Source organism: Budorcas taxicolor, chromosome 6, assembly GCF_023091745.1.
Source record: "Budorcas taxicolor isolate Tak-1 chromosome 6, Takin1.1, whole genome shotgun sequence".
Classification (NCBI taxonomy): domain Eukaryota; kingdom Metazoa; phylum Chordata; class Mammalia; order Artiodactyla; family Bovidae; genus Budorcas; species Budorcas taxicolor.
In genome coordinates, this window is record NC_068915.1 from 113,742,268 (window position 1) to 113,760,177 (window position 17,910).

At 52.7% G+C, this 17,910-nt stretch overlaps 1 protein-coding gene across 1 annotated transcript in view; it reads left to right on the forward strand.

The window, feature by feature from the left end:
* The window catches only part of SORCS2 (sortilin related VPS10 domain containing receptor 2), a 491,862-nt gene that overhangs the window by 417,389 nt on the left and 56,563 nt on the right, over positions 1–17,910 (forward strand). The window contains exons 6-8 of the mRNA XM_052641644.1: positions 3,323–3,387; positions 6,369–6,487; positions 8,850–8,939. Coding sequence (XP_052497604.1) covers positions 3,323–3,387; positions 6,369–6,487; positions 8,850–8,939 — 274 coding nt within the window. The remainder of the gene's footprint in view (positions 1–3,322; positions 3,388–6,368; positions 6,488–8,849; positions 8,940–17,910) is intronic.

A 17,910-nucleotide genomic window follows, 5' to 3' on the forward strand; every position in this document is an offset into this window, starting at 1 on the left:
GCCAGGAGGAGGAAGGGATCAGAAGCTAGGAGCGATGAGGAGGAGGGGTGGGGCTAGGAGGTGGGAGGGGTCAGGAGGAGGGGAGGAGCTAGGAGGTGGGAGGGGTTAGGAGGTGAGAAGGGTTAGGGAAGGGGAGGGGCTAGGAGGTAGGAGGGGGTCAGGAGGACGGGAGGGGCTAGGAGGAGGGGAGGAGCTAGGAGGTGGGAAGGCTTAGGAGAAGGGGAGGGGCTAGGAGGAGGGGAGGAGCTAGGAGATGGGAAGGCTTAGGGGAAGGGGAGGGGCTAGGAGGAAGGAGGGGTCAGGAGAGGGAGGGGGCGGGGAGGGGGCAGTCTCTGGGCTGGAGGCCTGGGAGATTAGCAGAGCTGGCAGCTCACTGATGCGTCCAGTCCCAGGGAGACTTCTGGGGTCACCGAGGGAAGCAGCCCACAGACACTGAAGAGTTTGTGCTCATTTGGACACATTGTTATCTCGGGCAAATCAAATGATTTCTTCCCCAAGCTTCTGTCCTTGACCTGACAGCGGGAATTGCCAAAGCCCCATGTTCTAAGGCCTTCATGTTTTGAGACACTTAAGCAAGTGAGCTCATTAGATTGACCTCCTGGGGCCATGGCTAGGGACTGGGACACCTACTGTGTTTTGGGACCGTGATGACTCTGGCTCATCACCTCCCTGCTAGTCTCTCAGTGGCCCTGGGACAGAATCGTGAGGGCCTCCCAGCAGCAGCCACGTTGTGAACACTGATCATCCACCAGGTGCCGACCACAGGTCCAAGTGCATCATCTTATGAAATCCACACAACAACCCCGACTGTCTCCCCTTCATGTGACAGAGGGGGACGCGGAGAGAGGCCAGGGCAGGTGTCCTCAGTCACACCGCCCGGAAGCAGCAGCCCCAGGCCACGGCTGCTTCTGCTTGTGGCCGGTGGCCATGCCCCTGGCCGCGCTGCCGAGCAATCTGCTCTCCTGCATTCCCCAGGCATTTCCAAGTTGGCCTTGGCACTCCAGCCCAGGTCCACCCATAAAGCCTCAGCCTTCCTCTTCCGTGAGCTCCAGTGCCTGCCAGGTGGGGGGCAAGAGGCAGGGCCTCTGTCCTGAGGGGAGGGGAGGGGGTGACCGCTGCAGCCCTGGAGGCGGGTGGTGGGTGTCTTGAGGGTTCAGCGGAATTGTTTGCATCAGAGCTTTCCTTAGTAACTCTCAACTCCCCAGGCTCCCAGAGCTATGGGCTTTTCCAACAGCTTGCTCAGCCACAGGTCTTCTCAAGCAACTGCTGCTTCCAAACAGCAGACCGAGGGCCTTCCCCAGACACCAGCTTTGGGGACCTTGACAAACAAGAAGGTCTAGGGGGCAATGCTTGTCCCTTCGCGCAGGGAGCCAGGCTCCATCTGAGCTGTGTAAGTGCAGAGAGTCACGTGGTCTTTCAAGACCCACGGTCGAGGGTTTCTAGGGGAACGGACCTCAGGCTCACCATGCCCCCAGCCTGTTGCTGGGCCTGGTGTGTGGACCCACTGGAAAGTGGCAGGGGAGAGACTCTGGTGGAGAGAGAGAGAGGGGATGACAGAGGGAATGAATGGATGAGATAAAGTGAGATAAATGAATGAGTGAATGAATGAGTGCATTAGAAAGTGAATGAGTGAGTGAATGAGTGAGCGAGCCGCAGGCTGGGTGTTATTACCCCATTCACAGATGACGGATGGTCAAACTAAACTTCCTCTGCTGAGCTGAGGACCCGTCAGCGCTCCTGGTAGGGAACAATGTCTGACTTTATTCAGAAAAGAGGAAAATGTCACGCAGGAGGCCTCCTTCCAAGGAGCTTACAGATGGCCTATTCAGCAAGCCTAAATCAACACTTCGCCTTGCACTCGAGACTGTCCAGAGGGTTGGCGTGATTGATGCTGGCTCCCACACTTAAACACTCTGACTGCACTTCCCACCACCCGAGCATCTGTGGATTTCCCGTGTCCAGCAGGGACCACCTGGCCCCTGGAGGAGACGAAGCACACAGGGACCCCGGCGGCAAGCCTGCTGGGCGTTGGATTGAGAACCGAGGGGCCAGCGTGAGGCCAGGGGCTGTCCAAAGTGGGAGCTGAGTGCTCTGCGGGGACGTCTCACTGGCCTGGAAGGGCCGTGGGGATGCCTGTCCAGAGCTCTGAGTGAGTGGCGCCGCTGATGACACTCACTCTGATGCAGTGAGACTCAGCGACAGATTCTCAGTCTGCCCTTCAGCAAAGTAACTGTGCTGCACCAACCAGGTCGGTGTCCGTGAGAGGGTCAGCCGGTGGACGCCTTTGGAACAGTCATATCGGCTGGAATGTACGTTATAACACACGCAGTCAGCTCATCACACCCACGACCTCCTGAGTGTTCTCGCCTAAGAGACAGCTGAAGCAGACAGAAGGTTTTCAAGGGGGTGGACAGACAGAAGGTGACCGTCCAGTTGGCATGGGGAACCAGTAAACTCTGGGAAACCCTGGACCACAGCACATCGTCCCGAAGTGTCCTTTCAGGTGTAAAACCTGCACTTCACCCCCTGGGTGCCGCGCTGGGCTGGCGGGGGCAGCACTCGCCTCGCCCCCAACGGAGGACGTAGCCCCAGCCCCTGCGACGCGTCTTCCTCCCGTTCTTCTCAGCCTCGTTGAGCACTCTGCTGACACCAGCCATGGTCCCCACTGTGTCCTGTGCTGCCTGAACCCCTGGTCCAGTCGTGTCTGACTCTGCAACCCCATGGACTGTATAGGCCTTGGAATTCTCCAGGCCAGAATACTGGAGTGGGTCGCCTTTCCCTTCTCCAGCGCATCTTCCCAACCCAGGGATTGAACCCAGGTCTCCCGCATTGCAGGCGGATTCTTTACCAGCTGAGCCACCAGGGAAGCCCAAGAATACTGGAGTGGGTAGCCTAGCCCTTCTCCAGCGGATCTTCCTGACCCAGGAATCGAACCGGGGTCTCCTGCTTTGCAGGCGGACTCTTTACCAACTGAGCTATCAGGGAAGCCCCCAGACTAGGGTGATATTCCCAGGCCTCTCCTGCCTCCTAAGATCATTTCAATCACTAACACACGTGTGCACACGCACATGCATGCACACACGTACAGACATGGACGCACAGGTCTTCTCTAAACTACTGTAAATGGAAGAATGCCCAGCAACGCAGAGGTGGGGGCTCCGTCGGCCTCCCAGGAGCAGCTGGGCTCTGGGGGAGGGCCGTGTCCTCTGAGCCTCGGACCCAGCAGGCCACGAGGCTCCCAGGGGTTCTGGCAGCAGGCAGGCCCGGGAGGAAGGGCTTGGGGGCTTCGTTTCCAAAGCCAACCTCTGCCGTTCTTTTCCAGGGCTGTGTCTGGGGTGGACGCTGACCCTGACTTGGTCCACCTGGAGGCCCAGGACCTCGGAGGAGGTAAGCGGGGAGGATTTAGGAGCCGGGCACCCTGAGTGCTCACCCCATGGCAGGCTCGGCCGCCCTTGTCCTTGGCGACTGGCCCTGAACAGCTGCCCTCGCTGTGTTACGTTGTGGCATAATTTTAAATGTGGTTGTTTTCCAGCCAGGGATAAATCGAAGTCAAGAAGCTCCACTCCAGTGGAAAAGTCTATTAAGAGGGCGATTTGTTCTGGCCCCTGAGCACTGAGTGCTTCCCCATCTCTCAGCCCCGATCCCCTCCTTGCACTTGCTGAGTGTTGAGGTGGGGCAGGGACTCTGATGGCTTCCGTCGGCTCCAGGGGGGCAGGAGCCTTCCTGGCAGATGAGCCCAGGGGCCACGCCCGTTATGAGGAAGGTCCTCTGTGCTCACTGCCGACAGAACCACGGAATGTTCTAGAACATCACAGCCAGTAGGACCTATAGGTTGTGTCTTCACTCAACAAACACTGGCTGAGCCCCCTGTGGACCAGGCCCAGGGCTGACCCTGCTGAGGACCCGCAGGTGGACAAGACACAGCCCTGCCCCTTGCCTGGCAGGACCTCCTTTGTTTCTACTGGCATTCAGACCTGGGCAGGGCCACGCTTCACCTACAGTGGGTGCCGACAAGTGCAAGCTGCTGTCCCTGGGGGGGACGTAGCACATGGAGGGCGGGTTCAGTGCCAGGCACCGGAGTCCTGGTTGGTGACCGAAGCTCTGGAGATAGCTCCCAGCCCTCTATGTGGCAGCTAGGTGACCCTGGAAATGACCTCAGCTCCCTGCCCTCAGCATCCTTCTCTGTGGAATGGGTCTCACGCATAGTGCTCAGCCTGGGGCAGCGTGGGTCATCAAGTGAGGGGGGGTGGTCCCCTTACCACGTCCAAGCCCTTGGCTCTTCCCTGGATGCCCCAGCCCCTGTCCTGCAGGAAGCAGGGCAGCGTTACAGTTGCTTCTGCTTTACTTCTTGAGCTCAGTCATGGGGTCTGGAGCCGGTACAGACCCCAGCCCTGCCACCCTCCATGCAAAAATCCCAAATCACCACCCCGGCCTGGGAGTCCCACCAGAACCCCATCCAGCCGAGCTTGGTGGCACAGAATCCCGGCCTTTAGGATCCACTGCACTGGCCACCCCGCCTACCCTCCAGCCAGCCTGAGCTACTGACCATTCCCCAAGGTCACCCTGGCCCCCGCCATTGCCCCTGTGGGAAGGCTGGGCCCTGTCCCCGGAAGGCCCCTGGGGTGACAGTGCAGGCTGTGGACGGGAGGACGGTCACTGCTGTCTCACTGGGGCTTGTTCACGAGAGCCGAGCGCCCGCCTCCCTTCTCAGCCCCGTGGTCAGAAACTTCACCTCGGCAGCCAGAGTGGTTTACGCCACAGAGATTAGCAAGGGCCGTGGGTCAGCCCTTCTCCCACGGCACAGACTGTCCGCGCCGCGAGAGGTGGCCTTTGTCTGTCTTGCTGGCAGCAGAGCCGGAGCAGGGAGGACCTGACCATCGTGACGTGAGCAAGCGAACCAGCGGACGAAGGCGTGGCCGAACGAGGGGGCGGGTGGGCGAGCAAATGGGTGAGTGGGCAAGTGAGCAGACGGCCCACTGAGTCTGGCCTGGGTTCGACTCCACAGCATGCCCAGCCAGGCAAGCCCGCAACAGGATATTCAGTGTTGACCACAGGGAGTGACTGGCCTGTTTAGAGGGGAGAAGGACACGGTTCTAGAGGAATCGGGCTGTGGCACAGCCATGGCTGATTGTGAGCCTACTGTGCGCACTGTTTCAGGGGTCCCTGCCAGTGAGTTAGGGCAGGGCTTCCAGCCCCCAGCCCGGCCCCCTGGCACTCTCTGTGCTGCCCAACTACCCCAGGCCGTGGGCAGGATATGCCCCCAAAGGTGCTGGTGTCTCTGAGCGCCTGGCTGGGCTCTATTTGGCCCCTGTGGTTAATTCTGCTCCTGCCCACACGTGGGAGAGTTGAGTCCCCAAGGCAGAGGCTCCAGGCAACTCCCTGGGGGCCCCCCATCCCAGAGACAGAGGGTCTGATGGAAACGGGAGTCTCCAGGCAAAGCTGGTGTTCAATTTGCTCAAGCATAGATATTTCAAAAAGGATGAAAGGGTTTGCCTAAATCTAGTGGGGAAAGAACCCCTGAGTCCCTGCTCACACCCACCTGTGGATTGGGTGTGAGTGGAGAGACGTCTGGAGGGCGGGAGGGGTTCCAGCCGTGACAGGCACTGTGGCCCTGGACTGTCCCTTCTCTTGGTGGCCACACGCCCACTGGGCCCGGGGAAGGCCAGTGGCTGGGGGTTGTGTGGGAATCTCCTGCCCACACCTCTGGGGGTTGCTCTGCGGCCCCTCTCCCAGAGAGGGGGTCCAGGTGTCCAGGGAGGCACAGGTGTTGTGTCTGCAGGCAGAGGGTGCACCGGGCAGAGCGCGGACCTAGTCCTACTCACACAGCTGTGCTTTCCTGCGCGACTTTAGCCCAGGGTCAGCAAACGCTTCCCATCAAGGCCAGCTGGCAAATGTTTCAGCTTGGCTGGCCGTGCGGCCTACGCTGCCCAAGACCGCCATGGTAGTGTGAAGGCGCTGTGTGTGATACGTAAACACGCAGACATAGCTGTGTTCCATTGAGCCTTTCTTTGGGAAAAGCCTGGAGGCTGGCTGGGTGGCCCTTCGCTCAGCCTCAGTTTCTGCATCTGGAAGATGGGATCCCCCCGCCCCCCAGAGTATGGTCCTGAGGATTGAAAGAGCTCCTCACAGGAGAGCGCCGGGCACAGAGCCCCCCACGCCCCGCCCCACACTCAGCAGCAGGTGTAGTCATCTCAGGGCCAACCCTTTAAAATTCAGACCCACAAACAACATCCGCGGCGGTGGCATCGGAACACGGAGCGAGAAGGTTCAGCACTTCGTCGTGTCTGGGGCTGCGTCTGACTCCGTCAGCTAGCGTCTGGGCATTTTGAGACCTGACGCCCCGCGTGGCTGCCTCTTGTCTCCTGCAGGCTTTCGCTATGTCACCTGCCGGGTCCACAACTGCTCCGATAACACGCGGACGACGCCCTTCGCGGGGCCCATCGACCGCGGCTCTCTGACCGTGCAAGACGACTACGTCTTCGTTAAGGTGCGCTTGCTTCCGGGCTCCTGGAAACTGGCAGGAGGTGATGTGGACTATAAGCCACTCTGGGGGAAAGGGAATCACTCCAACAGGAAGCCATGAAACGGCCTTTTACCTTCAAGTGCCACTTACTTCAGCTCCGGCTGCCCCTGTGGCGAGGCGCCCGCCCCCCAGGTGGCGAATGGTGCAGGGCTGCCATCCGCTCCTTCTCCCTTCTGCCCCCCAGGACCCTCCCACAGCTCAGGGCCCCCAAGCCTGAGCCCGTGTTGCTCCATCTGGTTCTGGTGGCTTTGAGTTGGCATGGGTTCTCTCTGGTCATTGTTCTTGGCTACTGGGCGTCAGCCGTCCACAGCCCAGGGACCAAGCCCTGCCACCTGGCACTCAGATCGCAGTTGGGACCACCCTCCAAAACCGTGGGATCTGGCTGTTCAGAGGCTCCAGGGAGCACCTGGTCATACCAGCTCTTGATCACTTCCACTGGTGAGGAACTCGCTCCTTTCAAAACAGCCCATCCCCTCCGAGACAACTCAAATCTTTGGAAATGTCATTACGGCGGTGAGATAAAGGGTTTCCGCTACTCTCATTCACCGGCCCCTATTCTGCCCACTAGGATCCCAGGAGATGATACCACAGGCTCTGGTGGAGACGGTCCCTAAGGGCACTGGCTGGGGGCTCTCTCCACCGAAGGCTCCCCCATCTCAGAGACACTTCACCACCCCAGCAGAGTGGGCCAGCACCTCCTGTGGAGTGGGGGCTGGAACTGGCGGGGTGTGTCACGGCCGCCGTTGGGGCAGTCCGTAAGAGGCTCCTGCCGCCACCAGCCCCGACTCCCAGCCCTGCGCTCATTCTCCCTCACCCACTGCTGAGGCCCCTCGGCTTCCCATACCTTCCGTCTGTTTGCACGTGCTCTTCCCTGGGCTTGGAGCGCTCACGGCCCCTTCCCCACCTCCTCTTCCAATACTCTGTCATGTACCCCCTCCTCCAGGAAGCCTTCCCTGGCTTCCGCCTACTTCAGCCCGCTGGTTGCCTCCTTGGAGTGCCCCCAGCTCTCTCTCCCTTCCTTCATTGCCGCCCAGGCCACACTGGCATCCTTTACTGTTTACCGTAGACCCTGGAGTCTGCAGGGAGGGTGTACTCAGCACCTCCCACTGCATTTCTCAAACATCTGCTGAGTGTTGGAACAACAGTGGCATCAGCTTCTTTGACATCAGTCCCACATGGAGTGTTTTCGAAACACTTTGCTTGGTCCGCCACCACCCCAGCCTGAGACCCTGGGGGCACAGCTGTGGCTGAATGGGCTGGGCTGGCCCTTGTGCAGCAGGGGGCCCTGAGTCGGGGTGGAGGCTTGGTTAGAGGTGCTGGGAAGCCTGGCCAGGCTGCGGGTGGGCCATGCAAGGGGGCTCAGGGAGGACTGGGGTGCTACAAGGAAGCAGGGGGAACCATGATCGGGCAGCTCAGGGGCCAGGTCTAGAAGTGGGGGCTCAAGAAGCTGAGTGCAGTGGGTGAAGGAGCCACCCCCGCGCTCAGCCTTGGCGGTGCTCAGGCGTGATCGTGACGGCTCTCAGCTCTGTCGCAGAGGCCTGGTCTGCCGCTGGTGACACGGTCTGCGTCAGACAGGAGAGATGCGTGCCTGGCTAGGGGCTGAGGTCAGGGGCCACAGGGCTCTGTCCAGCTCCTGGCCCAATCCGTCTCCCATCGCCTGTTTGCCCCCTTGCTCCTCTTCCCCTCTCCCTCCTCCTCACCTGCCCCTCCCCCCAAAGAAGCAAATGCCGCTCTTTTCCTGGCTCTTCCGTTATGTCCCACGGGAGACAAGTTACTCCAGCTCTGGGCCTCACTTTGCTCATCTGTAAAATGGCAGTGCCCACAGCTCGTGGAGCTGCTGCTCCTTATGCCGACGAACTGTCTGGCGTCACACACGTGGCCATCCCAGGAGCCGTGCCTGTCATTCTGCTTCTCCTGCCTTGGGTTTTGGCGGCATCTTATGTGACTTGAACTGACCTTTGCCCCGTCTCTTCCCCCACTCAGCAGCTCACCAGGTACGCTCACTAAGAGAAGTTCTGGGGAACAGAATTTTCTTTCCCTTGTACTGTAACTCAGATACAGGGAAGCAAAGTGCTGAAAGAGCACAAGGGAAGGAGATTAGTTCTAACTGAGGGAGGAGGAGGAAGACTTCCCAGAGGTGGGGCATTTGGTATGGGGCTCTGAAGGATGAATAGGAGTCCGTCTATTTCAGGCAAAGCGCATGTAAGCAACATAAAAGGGCATTTTCACCAGCTGAGACACAACGTGCAGTTCTTCATTCATGAAGATCTGTCTTGCTTAACTGGAAACCTAGCCCCTTAAAAGAGTGTTTTTCCCCTCCTGTTAGGCAACCACAACAAACCAGACCAAATACTACATCTCTTACCGCCGCAATGAATTTGTCCGGATGAAGCTGCCGAAGTATGCGTTGCCCAAGGTAAGAGTGGGTTCCCTGTTCCGCCTGGCCCTGAGCTGTGTCCTGAGCCTGCGCTGACTTGGGGGCCTGCAGGTGCCTGGTGACGGCCAGGTCAGGACGGACAAGAGCGAGGCGGCCTTGCTCCCTGCAGTGACTCCCCTCCCCCTCCACTCCACCCTTGCACGTGCCCAGCGGCATCCTGTCCTAGGGCCTCCACCACGCTCCTTCCTCTGCCTGTTCTTCCTTTTCCCCAGACTCCTGCACACGTGATGTTTCAGAGCAGTATCTCCTCCCACTGAGCCTCCAGGCTGGTCCTGGTGACACCTTACACTTCTCTTTCCCCACCTTACACTCAGGGTGGGGCTGGGGCGCAGTTTCTGTTTTATTTACCACTGCATTCCAGCTGTCTACTATGGTGCCTGGTGTGCAGTAGGTGCTCAATCAATGCTACTTCCTTCCCCTTGTGTGTATGTGTGTATGAGCTGGTCAGTCATGTCTGACTCTTTGTGTCCCCATGGACTGTAGCCCGCCAGACTCCTCTGTCCATGGGATTTTCCAGACAAGAATACTAGACTGGGTTGCCATTCCCTTCTCCAGGGGATCTCCCTGAACCAGGGATCAAACCTGGGTCTCCTGCATTGCAGTCAGATTCTTTATCATCTGAGCCACCAGGGAAGTTCTGGCAGCAAGGGACGTGGAGGCTGCCCAGACCCTGCCCCCGCCCTGTTTCAGAGTGAACTCCACACTCCCCTCCCTGCTGGTATGGTATTCCAGTTTTACAAAGGAAGTGACTGAAGATCAGAGAGGCTAAGTACCCTGTCTGAAGTCACACAGCTGGTAAGAAGCCAAAGCACGTTTCACACTGAAGTCGAGGGTGAGGGGGTCTGAGACCAGCCTCCGGCTACATCTCCCTCCGGAGGATGTTTCCACTCCATGTGCATAATTCGGAAACACAAATAGAGGCAGCCTTTCCTCACCCACACGCTTACTGAGCATCACGTATAAGCTGGGAACTGACTCTACAGCTGTGAGTCAGACACCTCAAATTCCTTCCCTGGCTGGGTTTTCAGAGGAAACAGGCAGAAAGTCAGGCAGACAAATGTGTGGAATAATTGCCGGCTGTGGTGTGTGCTGTAAAGGGGATAAGAGGCCAAGCCAGAGAGTGACAGAGGATGGGGGAAGCTTCCCTGAGGCGGGTGTTTGCTCTGAAGCCTGAAGCCTGGGGGAAAGCTGTTCAGGGGTAGGACGGTGCAGGTGCAAAAGCCCTGGGGCCAGAGAGACCTGGCTGGAGGGTAGAGGGTGGGGGCCAGGTGAGAGGAGGCAGTCCTTCCTATCACCCAGCTTCAAAGGATGACCGAGGACCTCCTCATAGGGGTGGCGTTCGTACTGGCACTAAGCGTCCTCACTCAGAGGTCCTGCCCAGGACCAGGAATGGGCCAGGGGTGGGGGGTGATGCACAAGTCAGGCTGCTCTCAGGGATCATCCCCCGACCTCAAGCCCAGCGTGGGGTGTCCCAAGGCCACATTCGGTCTTGTGAGCACACTGCCCACCCAGGCAGCAGGCTGCTTCCTCTCCACCAAATTCAGGAGAGCAGCCAGACCCCGTGTTCCCACCAACAACGTGGAGAGCTACCTAACTGAGTTTCCTAATCAGATTTTGCTGTTATACGGTGAATCTGTGACTCTTGCCTCTTTCCTCTGCTCAAACCATTTCCATCTTTTTTTTTTCTTTCTTTCTTTCATTAATGGCCCAAGTAACATCATGAAAACAACAGAAACCAGAGCCGAGGGGAACTCACCACAGCCTCCCCACCTCCTTCCCTCGCTCCCCTACCCCAGCCCTGTTCGATTGCCCCTGGCCCCTGGCCCCAAGCAAAGGCGACTTTTCTGCAGCTGCGTCATTGCAGTCACTCTGTCTGCAGCCTGGCTTTCACATGACAATGTCTTGGGAGAATTTTTCCCAAATGATACATGATAGCCCCTTTTAAATGACGGCAAAACTTTCAACTCAGGAAACCGTGCCTTGTTCAGCTAAGCCAGACTCCTGTTGTTTGGGTATCTGGGTCGTCTCCATATTTCACAGTTATAAACTGTGCTGCTAGGAATATATTTACACCCACAGGTATTTATTTTTTTATTTTCACGAGTTAGTCTAAAAAGAATTTCTGGACCAAGGATATAAACATTTGTGGAGCTTAGCTGCTTTCTAAAAGGGTTCCACCTTGCCACCAGCAAAGTTAGAATAGGCCTGTTTTAACACGGCTTTGCCAAATTTTGTGTTGTATCAATTCTATTTTCCTTCTACTTAAAAAGGTATAAATGGCCTCATTCTGTCGTTTTAATTCACCTATCTCTGAAAACTAAAATGGGTAAACAGTTTTTATTCTTTGCTTAGATTGTTACTTGTAGAGATTTTTAAAAAATACTCAAGTTCCCTAAGAGAAAAAAAAAATCAGACAAAGGCTACAAACAGACCAAAGAGAGGAAAAATCCAAATAACTACAGATTCTATAAAAACATTCATAAGCATAAAGTGAATGCAAATTTACTTTAAAGTGAAATAGTCTTTTATCTGTAATATGTTCACATAAAATAAAATCCATAAAGTGTAGGAATGAAGGAGAAAGTGACATCAGGGAAGAGGGTGGGGTGGAAGCACGGAGTCCGTCTTCTCACTTGGGCAACAATCACACTGGCAGAACCCTCCTGATGTAATGATTTTGGAACTTCTGGTCTGTTCCAAGGCTTGCAGCTTCCTAGGGAAGGCTTGGAGGGTAAGTCATTAATTTCCACAGTTTTGGCTCTTCCCAAGGTAGCAGCTAAACGTCTCTCCCGACCTCCCCCTCAGCCGCAGGACAGCATCCGTGCACATGTTCCTGGAGCCGTGGACACACAGCTTGCAGGATTCGTGACGCTAATCCCTGGGCACCAGCAGGTCTGGGGCTATATGCTCGTGATCATGAAGTACTTAATTTCTTCCACTTGGTGGTGGTTTCAGCATCTGTAAAACAACTCAGGGATTGTACGTCAGACACTATTATCTAGGTCCTTCAGAGAGGAGCTAAAGCTGAGGATACAGGGAAGGGTCTGTCCTGGGAAGGCCCCATAGGGTCCTGCTGGTCTTACAGCCAGAGCCTGTTTCCACCCCCATCCCCACATTTATTTTCCTTCTTTTCCCTTTGGGGAGCCAACATTTAAGGACAGAGGATGAGATGATCAGATGGCATCATCAACTCAATGGACATGAATTTGAGCAAGCTCCAGGAGATAGTGAAGGACAGGGGAGCCTGGCGTGCTGCAGTCCATGGGGTCACAAAGCTTCATACATGACTTAGCAACTGAACAACAATTTAGGGATGAGGACATTCAGAAGCAACCGCCATATGGAGGGATTTAGAAAGTCACCAAGCATGCCCAGGAAAAAGCTCACGCTCAGATAAGACTTGAGGAGAACTTCAGTTTATGCCTCAGGCTGATTCCCAAGACACACACAATCTGCAGCAATAAAATCAAAATTAAAAAAACAAACAAACAAACAAAAAAGCCAGCAAACCCTGAAAGGGGTGGGGGGGGATCTGATTTCCAGAGTTCCTGCGTTACTAGACTCCAATATTCAGTTTTCAACAGCAAGGAGACCACAAGGCAAGCAAAGCAGGGGCCATCCATGCAAAGGGGAGAACGCCTGCAGAAGCGGCCTCTGAGAAAGGCCAGACGGCAGACCTGCTAGACAGACTTTAATGTAACTGCCTGCAAGATGCTCAAAGAAGTAAAAGAAACGGGAGACAGTCAGGAAAGCAATGTACTAATGAATTAGAAATACACGCACACCTCATTTTACGGCACCTAGCAGACACTGCATTCTTTTTAACAAATTGTAAGTCTGTGGCAACCCTGCATGGAGCCAGTCTATGGGGCCATTTTCCCAACAGCATTTGCTTTTTTGTCTTTGCATCATATTTGGTAAATCTTACAATATTTCATACCTTTTCATTATTATCATATTCATTATGATCAGTGACTTTTGATGTGACTGCTATAGTTGCTTGGAGCCAACTTAATTGATTGACATTTTGTGTGTTTTGACTGCTCCACTGAGCAGCCATTCCCCTATCTTTGTCCTTCTCCTCTGACCTCCCTATTCCCTCAGACATACCAAACTGACGTTAGAATGGCCTCTAAGTGTTCCAGTGAAAGGAAGAGTCACACTTCTTTCGCTTTAAATTAAAACCTAGAAATGATTACACTTAGTGAGGAAGACCTGTTGAAATCCAAGACAGGCTGAAAGTCAGAACTTTTACAGCAAACAGCCAGGTTGTGAATTGAAAGGAAACGTTCTTGAAGGAAATTAAAAGTGCTACTCCTATGAACACATGAACAAACAGCCTTATCGCGGATATGGAGAAAAACCAAACAGGCTCATCACTGACCAGGAGAAAGTCTGAATCATCTGGATAGAAGATCACACCAACTACAGCATTCCATTAAACAAAGCTAAAACCCAGAGCAAAGTGCTGTGCTATGCTAAGCAGCTCAGTCATGTCAGACTTTTTGCAATCCCAGGTTCCTCTGTCCACGAGGATTCTCCAGGCAAGAATACCAAGGTGGATTGCTACGCCCTCCTCCAGGGGATCTTCCCAACACAGGGATCGAACCCAGGCCTCCCACATTGTAGGCGGATCATTTTACCATCTGAGCCACCAGGGGAGCCCAAGGCAAGCACTAACTCTCCTCGATTCTATGAAGGCTGAGAGGTGAGGAAGCTGCAGAAAAAAAGTCTGAACCTAGCAGAGACTGGTACATGAGGTTTGAGGAGAGAAGCCGTCTCCATAACATCATTGTGCAAAGTGACAAAGCAAGAGCCGATGCACTAACAGAAGCTGCCACAAGTTATCCAGAGACAACTAAGGTTATTAATTAAGGTAGCTACCTCATTGGAAAAGACTCTGATGCTGGGAGGGATTGGGGGCAGGAGGAGAAGGGGACAACAGAGGATGGGATGGCTGGATGGCATCACCGACTCGATGCACATGAGTTTGAGTGAACTCCGGGAGTTTGTGATGGATAGGGAGGCCTGGCGTGCTGCAATTCATGGGGTCGCAAAGAGTCAGACACGATTGAGTGACTGAACTGAACTGAACACTAAACAACAGACTTTCATTGTAGACATACAGCCTCTGTTGGAAGAAGATGCCATCTAGGACTTTCATAGGTAGAGAGGAGAAGTCAATGCCTGGCACCAAAGCTTCAAAGGACTGACTGACTCTCTTGTTAGGGGCTAATGCAGCTGATGACTTTCAGTTGACGCCAATGCTTATTTACCATTCTGAAAATGTTAGGGCCCTTAGGAATCATGATAAATCTACTCTGCCTGTGTTCGGTAAATGAAACAAAGCCTGAATGATGGCGTATCTATTTGCAGTGTGGCTCACTGCCTGTTTTAGCCCTACTCTTGAGACCTAGCACTCTGAAAAAAGATTCCTTTCAAAATATCACTGCTCATTTGACAGTGCACCTGGCCCCCAAGAGCTCTGATGGGGATATACAGTGAGATTAATATCAGCGTGTTGGCTTCACACCTGCTGGCACAGGGTGCATTCTGCAACTCATGCATCCAGGAGTGATTTCAACTTTCAACTCTTAATATTTAACAAATACAGCTCACAAGGCTATAACTGCTATAGACAGTGATTCCTCTGATGGATCTGGGCAAAGTCAATCAAAACCCTTCTAGGAAGGATCTCCCATTCTAGATGCCATTAAGAACATTTGTGATTCATGAGAAGAGGTCGAAGTGTCAACATCAATAGGAGTTTGGAAGAAGTGGAGTCCAGCCCTCATGGACGACTTTGAAAGGTTTAAGACTTTTGTGGTAGAACCAGCAAGAGAACCAGAATTAGAAGTGGAGCCTGAAGATGCAACTGAATTTCTGCAAGCTATGGAGGAGCCTGGTAGGCTGCAGTCCATGGGGTCGCAAAGAGTCAGACACGACTGAGCGACTTCACTTTCACTTTTCACTTTCATGCATTGGAGAAGGAAATGGCAACCCACTCCAGTGTTCTTGCCTGGAGAATCCCAGGGACGGGGGAGCCTGGTGGGCTGCCGTCTATGGGGCTGTACAGAGTCGGACACGACTGAAGCGACTTAGCAGCAGCAACATGATAAAACTTCAAGGAATGAAGAGGTGCTCCTTACGGATGACCAAGAAAGATTTCTTGGATGGAATTTACTCCTGGTGGAGATGCTGTGAAGATTGCTGAAATCACAGCAAAAGATTTAGATGTTACACAAGCTTAGTTGGTGTGGCAATGGCAGAGTTTGAGAGGATTGATACCAATTTTGAAAGAAGTCTACTGTGGGTAAATGCTATCAAACGGCATTGCATTCTATAGAGAAATTATTCAAAAAAGCAAGAGTGAATAGATGCTGCATTGTTCATTTTTGTCTTATTTTAAGAAGTTGCCACAACCACCAGACTGATCACACAGCAGCTGTCAACATCTAGTTCAGACCCTCCACCAGCAAAAAGATTATGACTCACTGAAGTCTAAGATGGTGGTTACCTGTTTTTCAACAATGAAGTACTTTTGAGTTAAGGTATATACATTTTGTAAGACATAATGCTACTGTGCGCTTAATAGATTACAGTATAGTGTGAATGTAACTTTTATATATACTGAGAAACCAAAGAAATCTGTGTGACTCACTTTATTGTGATGTTTGATTTTTGGGGGTGGTCTGGAACTGAACCCACAGTATCTCTAACGTGCCCCTGTACCAAAAAAATAGATAGAACACATGGAACCAAAAAGAAATCCTGAAGCTAAAAGGAACAATAATTGAAATGGACAATCCACTAGAGAGATTCAAAACCAGATGTGAGCAAGTAGAAGAAAGATGCAGAGAACTCTGGAGATGGGACAATTGAGATGATAAAACCTGGGGGACAGAAAGAGAAAAAAAAAAGTGAACCCCATCTAAGAGACTGTGGGCCATCACCAAGTCAGCCGTGGGAGTCCCGGGAGAAGGAGAAAGAGAAAGGGGCAGGGGAATTATCTGAGAGACCGAAACTTCCCTAAAACTGATGAAAATATAACTATTAAGATCTTTTAAAGCTTGGTGAGCTCCAAGTAGCATAAACACTAATAAGAGTTCCACACCAAGACATTATAATCAAGCTGTGGGAACACAAAGAAAGAATCTTGGAAGCGGCAAGAGACAAGTCACTCATCACATACAGGGACCATCAGTAAGATTATAGGCAGATTTGTTATCAGAAAGCTGGGAGGCTTTGGAGCTGCAACATTCAAAGTGCTGGAAGAATTTGGTGAAGATTTTGGTTCATTCAGCTGTTCCTTAAATTTTATGTAAAAATTTATGAGGACATTTCCCCTATCATTCTTACTAAAATGTTCTTAAGCCTTCCAAGAGTACTTCTTTAAAATGGTTTCACTACAACTAACGGAATAACGCCAATTTATATACCATCTCTGCCTGTTCTCCACTCCGTTCCTCCTTTCCGTGACAATCTCACTTCATTCCTCAAGGCCGCTGTTGTAGGAACTTTTGCTCATTTGTGTCCAACTTCTTGCAACCCCATGGGCTACAGTCACCAGGCTTCCCTGTCCTCCACTATGTCCTGGAATTTGCTCACACTCGTATCCACTGAGTCAGTGGTGCTATCCAACAACCTCATCCTCTGTCACCCCTTCTCCTCCCGCCTTCAATCTTTCCCAGCATCAGGGTCTTTTCAAATATCAGTGCTTCATGTCAGGTGGCCAAAGTATTGGAGCTTCAGCTTCAGCATCAGTCCTTCCAATGACTATTCAGGACTGATTTCCTTTAGGATGGACTGGTTGGATCTCCTTGCTGCACCAAGGGACTCTCCAAGGGACTCTCAAGAGTCTTCTCCAGCACCACAGTTTGAAAGCATCAATTCTTTCATGCTCAGCCTCCTTTGGGGTCCAACTGTCACATCAGTATATGACTATTGGGAAAGCCATAGCCTTGACTATACAGACCTTTGTTGGCAAAGGGATGTCTCTGCTTTTTAATATGCTGTCTAGGTTGGTCATACCTTTCCTTCCAAGGAGCGAGCATCTTTTAATTTCGTGGCTGCAGTCACCATCCACAGTGATTTTGGAGCCCAAGAAAATAAAATCTGCTTCCACTTTCCCCCCACCCATCTATTTGCCAGGAAGTAATGGGACCGGATGCCATGATCTTAGTTTTTTGAATGTTGAGTTTTAAGCCAGCTTTTCCACTCTCCTCTTTCACCTTTATCAAGAGGCTCTTTAGTTCCTCTTTGCTTTCTGCCATTAGAGCGGTATCATCTCCATATTTAAGGCTGTTGATCTTTCTCCCGGCATCTTGATTCCAGCTTGTGATTCATCCAGCCTGGCATTTCACATGATGTACTCTGCACAGAAAGTAAATAAACAGGGTGACAGTATACAGCTTTGATATACTCCTTTCCCGATTTTTAACCAGTATGTTGTTCCACGTCTGGTTCTAACATTGCTTCTTGACCCACAAACAGGTTTCTCGGGAGACAGGTAAGGTGGTCTGGTATTCCCATCTCTTTAAGAACTTTCCACAGTTTGTTGTGATCCACACAGTGAAAGGCTTTAGTGTAGTCAGTGAAGCAGAAGTAAATATTTTTCTGGAATTCCCTTGCTTTCTTTCTGATCCCGTGGATGTTGGCAATTTTATCTCTGGTTCCTCTGCCTTTTCTAAATCCAGCCTGTACATCTGGAAGTTCTCAGTTCACATACTGCTGAAGCCTAGCTTGAAGGGTTTCGAGCATTACCTTACTAGCATGTGAAATGAGCGCAACTGTATGGTAATTTGAACATTCTTTGGCATTGCCTTTCTTTGGCATTGGAATGAAGACTGACCTTTTCCAGTCCTGTAGCCACTGCTGAGTTTTCCAAATTTGCTGACATGTTGAGTGCAGCACTTTAACAGCATCATCTTTTAGGATCTTAAATAGCTCA